Here is a 12411-nt window from a genome sequence, read left to right as displayed (position 1 = left end):
TAGTATCATAAATACAATATTTCAAAAAATATTATACTACATTTTATAATAAATATAAAATACAGGGTGATCTATTTAAAAAAAAATTAGGAAAATCGTAATTTCGTTTTGTATTTTACCATGTATACAAATTTTTAGTCAATTATTTTAATTATACTTAATTTAAAAACTGCAATATATTGTTTACATTGTTATATAAAATAACAAATTGTTTATGCATTACTTTTTTAAATACATGGTGTTGATTTCAAAGGGATTTCGAAATAAAAATGGTCATAACTTGTTAAATAGGTTCTGTGTATAGTAATGCAAAGCCCAATATTATAAGAACAAGAATTATAAGAGGAATATAAATACGAAAAATATATAGGGTGTTCCATTTAAAAATTTGTATGTTTGCTATCCACGTAGTTATCACATTACATTGCCTACATTATCCCTAATAAGTTTTTTGGATATCTTGTACAACAAAAGAATTATCCACCCATGTTGCACTAAAAACTCACCCTGTATATTGAAATTTTAAGATGTAAGAAGCGTCGAAAAGTTAGTAGAAAAGACAAAAATTAAAAAGTAGAATTTGAGCCCGAATTATTTTGGTTTTTAGGATAAAAACAAAACATTAAACAAAAATAAAGGGTTGTTATATGAATATTAATTATTTAAAAATGGGAAAGGGAACGTAACAATCTATTAGAGTGTCCAGGGTTGATCTGTTTTTGCGAAATTCACTTTGTTTGTTAATTATTAAATTGTTCTGTTCTAAGAACTGCAACAAGCTTATTTATTTATCATCAATATAACGGGGGTCCTACGGCGATTGCCGCTTCCCGCATTTCAGCCTCCATCTTTTCCTATCTCTCCAATCTCCCTCTTCTAAGCCTCTAGATTGCATTGTTTTTGTAATTTCTCTTCTCCAGGAATTTGGTGGTCTTCCCTTTTTCCTTCTTTCTGGCGGAACATACATTAAGGCTTTCTTTGGCCACCGCTCCTCCTTCATTCTCATCCCGTGACCATACCATTGTAATTGCCTTCCTTGTATTCTATCTGAAACAGTATCTCTAATTCCTGTACGGTTTCGTATTTCCTCATTCCTGATTCTTTCCATTCTCGATACTCGACATGACCTTCTAAGATAATCCATTTCCACAGCGTCTACTTTATCTCGTTCATTCTTTGTCATCGTCCAACATTCGGCACCATATGTGGTAATTGGTTCTACAATTGCTCTGTATACGCGAAGTTTGGTATGCATCTTTATTTTATTAGACCACAGTAATGAATTCAGTATTCGGATGCATTTTTTCCCTTGGGTTATTCGGTTTTGTACATCTATCTTAACTCTGCCATCTGCTGATATGATGCTTCTTAGATATTTATACTGGTTGCAGCCTTTTATGACTGCGTTTTCAAGCCTCAGATCTGTGGTATTTCCTCCAATTTTTAAATATTCTGTTTTGCTTATGTTTACAGTAAGCCCCCATTTGGCATATTCCTCAAATGGCTTATTTATTTATTATTTTTTCTAATATTTTACAAACAGTGATAGTGAGTGAAATTAATTTATATGATTAATGGATGGACTCCAGGTGAGTCCGTGTTTTGGTTGGTTTTAATAATGAGATAGTTATAGCATCCGTCCATTTTTAGGGAAATTCGTGGCTACTCCATATTTTTTATAAAAATTAAGTAGATACACTTTGGAATTTTCTGAGAGATTTCGAAGAAAACTAACGGGATATAATTTGGTCCTGGTTCAGACTGTTAAGCGGTACTTACGGAGTAATTTAGTTTTGTCATAATAAACAATGTTATCATTTAAGAGGATTATCTTTCATATCGTTGAAATCTATTATTTATTTTTCTCTATGTACTTTTATATATACAATTGTTTGGACATCTACAACTACGTCTCGTTAAATCCTACATTTTTCCGATCTTACTATATGGTATGGAGGCCTGGACGCTCACGAGAAAACTAGAAGCATTCGAAATGTGGGTGTACCGACGCATTCTTCGTATATCCTGGACCAAACATGTCACTCAAATTATCTTGCAAATAACTCAGCAATATCAATTGTATATGATAATATATTATCTTTAATTCTTTACTTCTGTATAAGAACAGGATTCTCTTATAACTGTTGCATCCAGATAGTTTCCTAACATTCTCTCATACAACGATTATAGGCATAGACCTAGTAATAGTATATAGAAATTCTTGCCAGAATTTTTTTTTACTTGCTGTATCTGTATCTATCTTATGACAATCTGAATTCCACAATGGAAGATAAGTTCTTTTCAAAATTGTTGCTTTGCCTGTGTGATTGATAGCAGCGGTATATATTATTGATAGGAATGAGCATAGTAATTCATCAATAGAATGGTCTGTTGTGGTTTCTCTTTGGTTTGGCAAGTTAGTTTGATAAAATATATGCTTTAAATAAAGGTCAATCAGCCTTTTTAAGTTCCATTTGGGATTTGAAAATGTACTATTAAAAACGATATTAATTGCCATGAAGACTTTAATACGATAGTGATCACTACCATATAAAAACGGTATTATATTCCATGATGGCTTTGGTGATTATACGGGGTCACAATGATAAATCACTAATTAATTGATGAAGAGCCCGTATGTGTATTTTAACGGATTGGTTGTCCATCGTTTAGCAAGTTTAAGTTTTTTGGAATATGTAATTATGTTTTTCAAAATTTTATCTTTAGATTTTATTCCAAAAAATCTCCATATTGGATTATGACAATTAAAATCGCCTACAATTATTCTCTGAGTTAGAATCTGTTAGATAGAAAGATATATTTCTGTGATTGGTTGGATTTATATATGTTGGCAAATATTAATTTTTTTAGAAATAAGATTTTTTCTGCTACGACCCCCAAATTACTATTAATTTCTAAAACTTCTGATTGTTAATTTTGATTTATATACGTAACAATTCCTCCGCTAACTATATTTCCGTCCCTTCGGTTTTTATAGAAACATTGTAAACACTGTATCAGTGGAAGAGAAAGTGCAGAGGAGTGGGCATTGACCTGGGAGAAACTTGCCTATATACCCTACAGTTTGCAGACGATCAAGTCCTTATAGCCTACGATAAAGAAGACCTGACATATATGGCCAGAAAACTACAGGAAGAATACAAGAAGTGAGGCTTAGAACTCAATACACAAAAAACAAAATATCCCCCAATAGGCGCAGAACTATCCAACATTCAGATGGACACAACCGAAATTGCATTCTGTACTGATTTCGACACCACAGGCACAGACAATAGGGAAATTAGAAAACGAATAACCCAGGCCCGTAGAACAATTGGATGCCTTAACGGAGTTCTTTGCTCTCATAAAAACTCTCAATCTCTCATAAAAACCAGCTTAACCTATGGTACAGAGACATGGAGACTAACAGAAAGCAATAAAAGAAAACTCGAAGCAACAGAAATGGATGTATTTAGACGATCACTTCGAATATCTAGGGCAGACAGAATTAGAAACGATGAAATAAGGAATCGGATGGGGGTAGATGGATCACTGGCAACAGACATAGAAAGGAAACAACTTATATGGTATGGCATTGTTTAAAGAATGCCAGAAACAAGACTACCAAAAATCGCTATGAAATGGATACCACCAAATCGTAAGAAACGAGGAAGACCAAAAAGAACATGGAAGGAGGGAATAACAAAGGCAATGAACTCCCGAGACTTGACCGAAGAACAATGGAATGATAGAAATTCGTGGAAATTAGGCATCGGACAACGACGCAAGACGTTTTGAAACCGATATTAATAGTTTTGTTGCAGCTGGATTTGTGTTTAGTTGTTTCATTAATTTTTTGCGTATTCTGGTACTTCTATTTTTTATACGGCTATCATTTTAGTAAGGATTCCTCAAGTTTACTAAGTAATAATTGAGGGCAGGTTTCTGCGACCGGTTTCGTAGTTTACCATTTTTACTCCCCCATCAAACCTATAAAATTAAAAAAATATCACCGTATAGCCAACATAAATCAATTCTATTCTCCACCAGTATCTATTTTTAAAACTGTTGAACAAGGACGAACACTAAACAGATTAAAATAAAATAATTAACATAATTAAAATCACACCACAATATTTTAAAAGTAATTTTTTGTCCAGGAAATCTCTTGGTGTGTTGGTAAATATTATCAAGATAAGACTTACGAACATACCAAAAGATTACCTAAACAAAAATTATTTTTAAAATATAGTGGTGTGGTTTTAATTATTTGCCTAATTTAGTCACGAATACTTTATCTCACAAATGTACTTTAAATAATTTGTAAGAAATAGCGAGGCCTTTGTTTTTGATTACAAATACTGTTTTAACTACTCTTTTTTGCTTAAAAAATAGATTGAGAAATCGATCTCGAAGGTGGATAAACCAAGGTTACTGATTATGGACCACGGAATGAAGGGACCTTTCCGGACCCAAGATCCGGAAAGGTAAGAATAGCTGTAGACTACAGGACCTCCCAGGTCGTACACTAGAGACATTTATGTGCGTTTAATGTTAAGACATTGAAAATATCAACCTGGAATGTCTAAATGCAAGTTGTAAACTAGCCAACTTAGTCATTGAAATGTAGAACCTCCAAATTTAATTCTAAAAAAGGCAGTTATAGTAGATTTTATTAAAGTTTGTGCACCCACGCAGATAAAGGTGACGACGAAATCATATTATTCTATTATGAATTGGAACAAGTCTCAAAATCAATAAAGAATCATCACACTAAAATAGTAATAAGCGACTTTAACGCCAAAGTTGGTCAGGGAAGAGTAGATGGATATGTGGGAGAATATGGTCTATGGAATATTGAAAAAGAAAACAACGTGAAGACCGTTTAATACAATTCTGCCAAATGAAAGAATTTTTAGTAGCTAATACCTACAGTTTTTAAAATATCAAAAAGAAGATTGTATAAATAGAAATCTTCCATGGATACAACAGATAGAAATAATCCGAAATTAAATTGATCGTTTCCTCATGAGAAAAAGATTTCGTAATTCTAGACTTTCTGCCAATACTTACCTTGAAGCAGACATTGGTTCAGATCATAACTCCATAGTAGTCACGTTACAAACGAAATTAAAGTTATTTAACAAACCCACACAAAATCGAATTGATATTGATATTAGAATGTTAAGGGAACCACAAACTAAAGAACAAACTGTGAAAACCCTTACTAAAAATCTACATAATGGCCAAGAGTTGAACAAAAGTAGCTGTAACATTGTTGAGAAACGATAATGAGAAAATATAAAACAAGCAGTAATTAAAGCATGAACTGAAAAATTTAAACCAAAGGAAAGTAAACATAAAAATTAAACAAGTGATGAAATACTACTTTTAATAAGTGAAAGAAAATCAGTTTAACCGAAAAATCCAATCAAATATAAAGAATTGGATTGATTAATGCATAAGAAAATAAAGGAAGCTAAAAGAAAGATTCTTACGTGAGGAGTGCCAAAAAGTGGCAGAATTTGAGACAAAACAGTTCAAACTAGACAATTAAGAGATGAAAGTGGTACACCTATAACAGATTTAAACCAGAAAATCAGAGATGGGCAGAATATATAGCACATCTTTTTAAAGACAAAGAGATTGTACCTCGGAAACCTTTTTTGGGTGGTGCTAGAAATGTCACCAATGGAGACACTGCGGACGGCAGCCAGATGGTTGGTGGAGAGCGCGTCGTGCGTTCGAAACTAGCTTTCGGAACCAGGAATGGGTCCAACGGACGAAATAAGTAAAGATACGATAAGAGATATTGGAAAAGATATAGAAATAAACAAAAAGATAGATGGGTAAAATTACCAAAGATAAGATAAGATTGGAAACAGGGCGCCACTTAATTTTTTGGGGTTTATGGAGAAAATTAAGAAACCTTAGAAAAGAAAAGAGATAAGGAAAGATATTTAGGTTCAGAGATCAAACCCAAGAAAAGATATCAACAGTTAATTATTAAATAAATTTGGTTAACACTCTGCATAAACAAATAATAAGTATATCAGGTATTATACCTACTTACCTGCGAAACTTAATCAGCCTGATCTTTCTTCTGGTCGAAAGTATAATAATAATTTAATATAATAAGTAAATATTCAAAGTTATGGTTATATCAGGAACTTTGTTAGGAGTCGACAAATAAAATACATACATATAACAATAACAATATATTCAACAAAAAAATTATGATGTTGCTGAATGCAACACAAGTAATAAAAATACACCAAAAACTATGAAATGGTGGTATACATATAAAAATAAGCAGAAATATAATTAGAAAATACCTTTACAAAGATATATAATACAATCATGCACAAATAAAGTTTTGGCGTATCTCGAGATATTACAGCAAAAAAAAATGAATAAAAATTATAACAAACACCAAACATAACAAAAATTAATAAAATATAAATTTACAAAAATACAGAAAGGTTACAAAAATAAAAACATAAAAATTTAACCAAACCGCACTTGGTTAAGTCGATTAGCTATCTCGCACTATTATTTAATGATAAACTGAGACTTAAATGTTCGTAATTATTACTTATTGAAATTTCTTAGTAGCTGATGGAATTTGGTTCGTAACAAAAAAATATAGAATGTTCTTTAAATTGAATGCAAAATTCAGTAGCTACTCTCAACTACATTTGAAGACATGTATGAACTTTAGATACGTCCAGATAATGGAAGATGATATGATACCATACCATATTACTCGCCCAGATAAGTGGAGAACTAAGATTATGCTAACTTACGGTAATTCCTGACGACTGCTGCATTAAGTCACTGAAGTTAATACTATACTTGTATTAAACACTAAATTGAATTAACATTAAAGGTACTTTATAACTATATTTAATCTAATATAGTATAAAATCAAAAAAAAACTCAAATAAACAAGTGTATACACACTTATAAAGAAAATGCACAAAGAACGGTACGATAATAGAGATACAGTAAGATCTAGTCCTTATGCAAGGACTGTCCCACCCGAAGTAAAACTTTCTTGCAAAAATTTACCCAACTACAAAAAAAAAAGGAAGAAGGGATATCTCCCACTCAAAAATCATAGGCCAGTCGTATGTATTTCTGAGAAGGTAAAAAGTTCTAACTAACATCGAACATAACGGTACCCTTCTTTCTACAAACTTGATGAAATATAATTCTCCTAGATTAGGTTTTTACAGAAAAATTACTATACGAGCCTTCGGAATATTTACAAAAATATCATAAAGGACCCGCCTTCACCGAAAAGCATTAGTTCCTTTCATACTCCGGATTAAGACGAAAAGGATTATAAACCTTTCGGACGCAGGGAAATTCCGTGCATTCAATAAAATTTTGAAGACGGTAAACCAAACATGAGCGTATCATCACGGGGGTAAAAGGAATAAAAATAATTAATATTTTAAATATATAAAAAAATGTTACAAGATAACAGAAGCACCAGAAGATTTTAAATATGATACTGGCCTGACATATAAGAAGAAATAGAATATGCATTGAAACAAGCTAAATAAGAAGATTGCAACACAACTTAACAACTCAATATGCATTCCAACCATTATGAATTAAAAATAAATCTGAATAAAATTAAGTTCAAGGTTATTAAGAAAGCACAAAACATCAGATATAAGACCAGTACTAGGTAATACAAAATTACAATTGCCAGAATGATTTCCAATCTCCAATATAAGTAGAACATACTAAAAAGAAGAAGAAGAAGTCATCTATCATTCCCCAGAAACAAAAATAGTAAAAGGTAAATAAAGGTACAAAGACATTTCCTTATCATTTTCACTTTGCCTATGCTATTACAGCCTATTAAAATTTAATCGTAAAAGTTAATGACATATTTTGTTGGTCTTGGTAGATATAAGTATTATTAATTATATGATATTGGTTTTTGCAAACTCTTAAACTAATATGTTTGCAACATTATGTAATTAACATTAGCTTATTTTAAATTAATAGAAAATTTTCTTACTTTTACTTTTTATTACAGGAAGAAATAAATAAACTTTGGAACGGATTTTATAAAGATATCGCTAGACTCCGAAGGAAGTAGCAACAAATGGATTCAAATATTTAAAATGTACGCCTATATACTAATGGTATATCTCGTATTTTGACGATTGTCGGTTTAACAGTATAGCGAACTCGCGGACAGTCACTTTATTGTTAGTAAGTCTAATGGATACTTGATTCAATGATTCGGTAGACAAAATGCTTTTTAATATTGCAGTATAAAAAACACAGAAGATACGTTACTTTGAGCTAACCAAGACAGTAACAGCAATGTTCACCAAAATAATAAACGAGTAAGTTGTTCAAGCACTTAAAAAAAGAAAGAAAGATAAAGCAGTTGGATCAGATGAGATTCCTGCGTCAATTTAAATGAAAAACAGGCGATCTCCAGGACCTGGCAATACAGCTGTAGAGTTACTTAAAGCAGGAGATCCACTCCTTATAGAACGAATAACTTTTCTAATGAATCAATGCTGCCAACAAATTAAAGTACCATCTGAATGGAAAACCGCTCACCAAGTGTATATCTTTAAAAAGTATAATCAAAAAGATCCTAACTGCTACAGAGGATTAAATGTCCTACCTACTTTTGGGAGATTGTTTGGAAAGATAATAAATGGAAAAATAAAAGATGTAGGACATCTAATTAGCGAAGACCAAAGTGGATTTACGCCTGGTAGATCTTGCACTGATAACTTGTTTATACTCCAAAAATTAATAGAAAAAAGAATAACGGTTGGTACCGAAGTACATCTAGCCTTCATCGACCTAGAAAAGACGTTTGAAACAGTTCCAAGACTTAAATTGTGGCAAGCTTTACAACAACTCGGCATTAGTCAATACCTTTTAGGAATAATCACAGAAGTATACAGGGATAACACTACTTACCTAAAAATCGGAAATAGATTATCAGAGCCAATAAAAGTAACTAAAGGACTAAGACAAGGATGCAGTATGTCACCCTTAGTGTTTAATTTATATATTGAGGCAGCCCTCCAAAATTGGAAAAACCACTGCCAGGGAATGGTAATCTCCATGAGAAATGACGTACTGTTCTCCCTAAACTTTTCCGATGACCAAGTCGTCCTAGCTCAAGATTCTTATGATCTAGAATTTATGATAAAGCGTCTATACTTACAGAGAATATGTAAAATGAGGGTTACAAGTCAGCATGAAAAAAATAGAATATTTAGTTACCAATTCAGATGCAAGGTTTGAAGTGTTGATAGACGAGGACGTGGAAATCAAACAAGTAAAAAATTTAAATATTTAGGTGCACTCATTGATAAGAACGACTTGGGAGAAACCGAAATTAAACACCGAATTAATCAGGGACGTAAACTTGTAGGATATCTGAACTCCTTATGGTGGGATCACAATATTTCCAAAAGGAACTAAAAAAGAATAGGGCAAACCGTGGTTGAATCAGTTCCTTAATATGGCTCTGAGGTATGGACAATTAATGCAGACCTGAAGAGAAGATTGTTGGCAGTTGAAATGCATTATTTGAGAAGAAGTGCTACATAAACGGTCATTGACAGAATAGAAAGAAGAGGTTTAAAATGGTTTGGACACCTATTGAGAATACCTGACGAACGTTAGCCCCAAAAACTTTACAGATGGAAGCCCCCTGAAAGAAGAAAAAAAAGTAGACCTCGACGCTCATGGAATGAAGGAATTAGAACAGGAACAGGAAGACAGATAACAAAACCCGTCTATACTACTACTTTCTCTACTACTTTCGGGGGCAACATTTTCAAAATGGGGAAGAAGTTTAAGTAAATTACAAATTATTGGCCGAAATCACCCAAATTATTGATAAATTTGGTTACCAGAAGGACAGAAAAGTTGGTTTATACATGTTTATCAGGACTACTAGATGATGTAGATGAGTTATGTCATCGTTAAGAATTAATAGAAATATAAAACATTTTGTAGAAGAGAGCAGCACATTAGGTCTTCGCACACGGGAGACCGACTTCCTAAGAGCGACTTTGGTAACATGATGAAAAGGGATAAACCCTACCCTCTACGTTAGAATACAAAATAAAAATGATGCAGAACGCGGAGTAAGCAGGTAGGATATCTTTAGAATTGTTCAGTGTGGATACGGCATTATAATAAGAAGAAGAACTATCATGTTGTTTAAATTCATACCTTTAGTACATACTTAGTATGATTTAATCAGTAAATTTGCTTAAAATAAATTGTTAATTGTGAAAATAAAATCACCCTGTAAAAAATCCCAATTTTAACTAACAAACGTCAGTTTCCGGCAAATTTTCAACTTCCACATCCCTTTCCTGTCAAGTTACAATAAACCAAAGCACCCTCTATCGACAAACAAACAACAAAAACAAAACAAACGGAGAACCCATACAACAAACTCTATCACATGGCCTACTGCACAAGCCGGCTATAAAACAAAGTGCAGCGCGATGCGCTATCAGTCGACAGTCAGCTGTTAAGGTTGCTCGATCGCTAGAGCTTTGAAATCCGGTGCCGCTTTCATTTGTTTCTTTCGTTGACGCGATTTTCTATAAGTTTTTTTCGATTTTTCATTGTACAACATGGCCACATACGCTACATACAGACACATCGAACTCGACAAAGTTGGATATGGAAAGAAAAGGTGAGTTTTTGTGTGTTTTAAACATTGTGACGTCACGTTTAACGATCGGTCTCCAGAAGGGATGTTCACCCCCTTCTCGCGAGCTTGCTCCAGTTTTTGGTGCATTGTGACAAATGCTTACATACCTATATGTAACAGTATGGAGTTATGTCATAAAAATGATTATTAATTATGATTAATATAACTTTAAGATCATGAAATAAATTTACTCGAGGGAATTTATAGATTTTCTGTAGCAAAATCCCAGACGAAATGTCAAAGGTGCTGCAGTAGTGATACGACTTGGTATAGGTCAAGTTTCTGAATAAAATGCTCAATATTAGTATCATTTACCTTATTGATTTATGTTTGGAGATGTTTTTATGACTTAACCTAGTACTTTTTTAATAAAACTAATATGTAGATATATGCTTCAATTGAATATTTTCCATAATGTGTAGGCATTTTTTCTTCTATTGAATTTTTGTAAAATTTTTTCTAGTAGTAATTGTACACCAAGTGTGCATAGTTCCGAACCGTTTTTCTTTGATTTGTCTGACATTTAAACTGTTTTACACCTATTCTATGTTGTAAAGTTACTTTGGAAAATTATCAACCCTCCACACGGGGCATTTTGAGTGTAGCGAGAAATTATTTTATGTTAAATTTGTTTTTAGTGCAACTTTGCTTTAGAATATGTAAAAAATACTTTCAAGGATTCATTTTCTCGTATAAAAATTCTCAAGTTCTTCTAAATTAACACATGATTCTTCCAAAATTTAAAAGCATTACCAATGGAAGTAGGAAAGCTGAAAATGTGACCAAATTACTATGAATAAAAGGTCATTGAGTTTAAATTAGAGATTCGCAAAATTTCTGTTAAAGTATGTACTTTGAGATGAATTCACATTAATGATGATTAAAATTCTGCTAGGAAACACTCTAGACACAAAAAACGTAAAATGTTTTAAGTTTTTTAATTTTACAAATTTTTATGTTTTTCTGAAAATATAAAAATATTTAAGCTCAAAATACGATTCTTCAGAAAATTTTATATCAAAATCCCATTTACAAAATATTAGTTTGACTTAATTTACGTTTTTTAATTTAAAATATTAGAATCTAAATTCACCAAAAATAATGAATTATGTAAAAATTCTTGAATTTTTAGTGCCTATAATATGCTATTTTAAGTAATTTTTAAACAGAAAATTAGATTATTTAAGAAATTTTAAACAAAAAACAGATTGTTCCATAATATTTTATATTTAGTATTTATTTAACCTTTTGTTATTGAACCAGGAACTTGAATAATGAGAACAATATTTTCAAAAATTTGTTTTAGCAATAGATGGTGTAATTAAATAAAAAAAACAAAATAAATTCTTTTATATAGAAAAGCGACTGATGCGTTTATGCACCAGTAGGATTAATTTTTTTTTTAATTTTCTCTTAAATTAATTTTATGAAGGCTAAACTGGGTTATTTTTGTTAAAAACGATAACATAAACATTGTGCAAGGCGGAAAAATTTAAAAAAATATTTCAATATTTAATTTTATTGATTTTTCTACTAGTTCGAAAATGCACCACTCGCTAAATAGGGTAACGGGTACAGTTATTGGCCACTTAAGGAATTGCCAATTGAATTAAAATTGTAAATTGGTATCTTTTAAAGTGAAATATTTTGTAAGGGTTTTTTAATAGCAATGAAACATCAAA

At 31.8% G+C, this 12411-nt stretch overlaps 1 protein-coding gene across 1 annotated transcript in view; it reads left to right on the top strand.

The window, feature by feature from the left end:
• Positions 1-10516: 10516 nt before the first annotated feature.
• The window catches only part of LOC140443161 (uncharacterized), a 246682-nt gene continuing 244787 nt past the window's right edge, over positions 10517-12411 (top strand). The window contains exon 1 of the mRNA XM_072534256.1: positions 10517-10711. Coding sequence (XP_072390357.1) covers positions 10650-10711 — 62 coding nt within the window. The 5' untranslated portion in view covers positions 10517-10649. The remainder of the gene's footprint in view (positions 10712-12411) is intronic.

Source organism: Diabrotica undecimpunctata, chromosome 6, assembly GCF_040954645.1.
Source record: "Diabrotica undecimpunctata isolate CICGRU chromosome 6, icDiaUnde3, whole genome shotgun sequence".
Classification (NCBI taxonomy): Eukaryota; Metazoa; Arthropoda; class Insecta; order Coleoptera; family Chrysomelidae; genus Diabrotica; species Diabrotica undecimpunctata.
The sequence above is the reverse complement of the archived record's forward strand: the minus strand, read 5'-3'. Positions and strand labels throughout refer to the sequence as shown.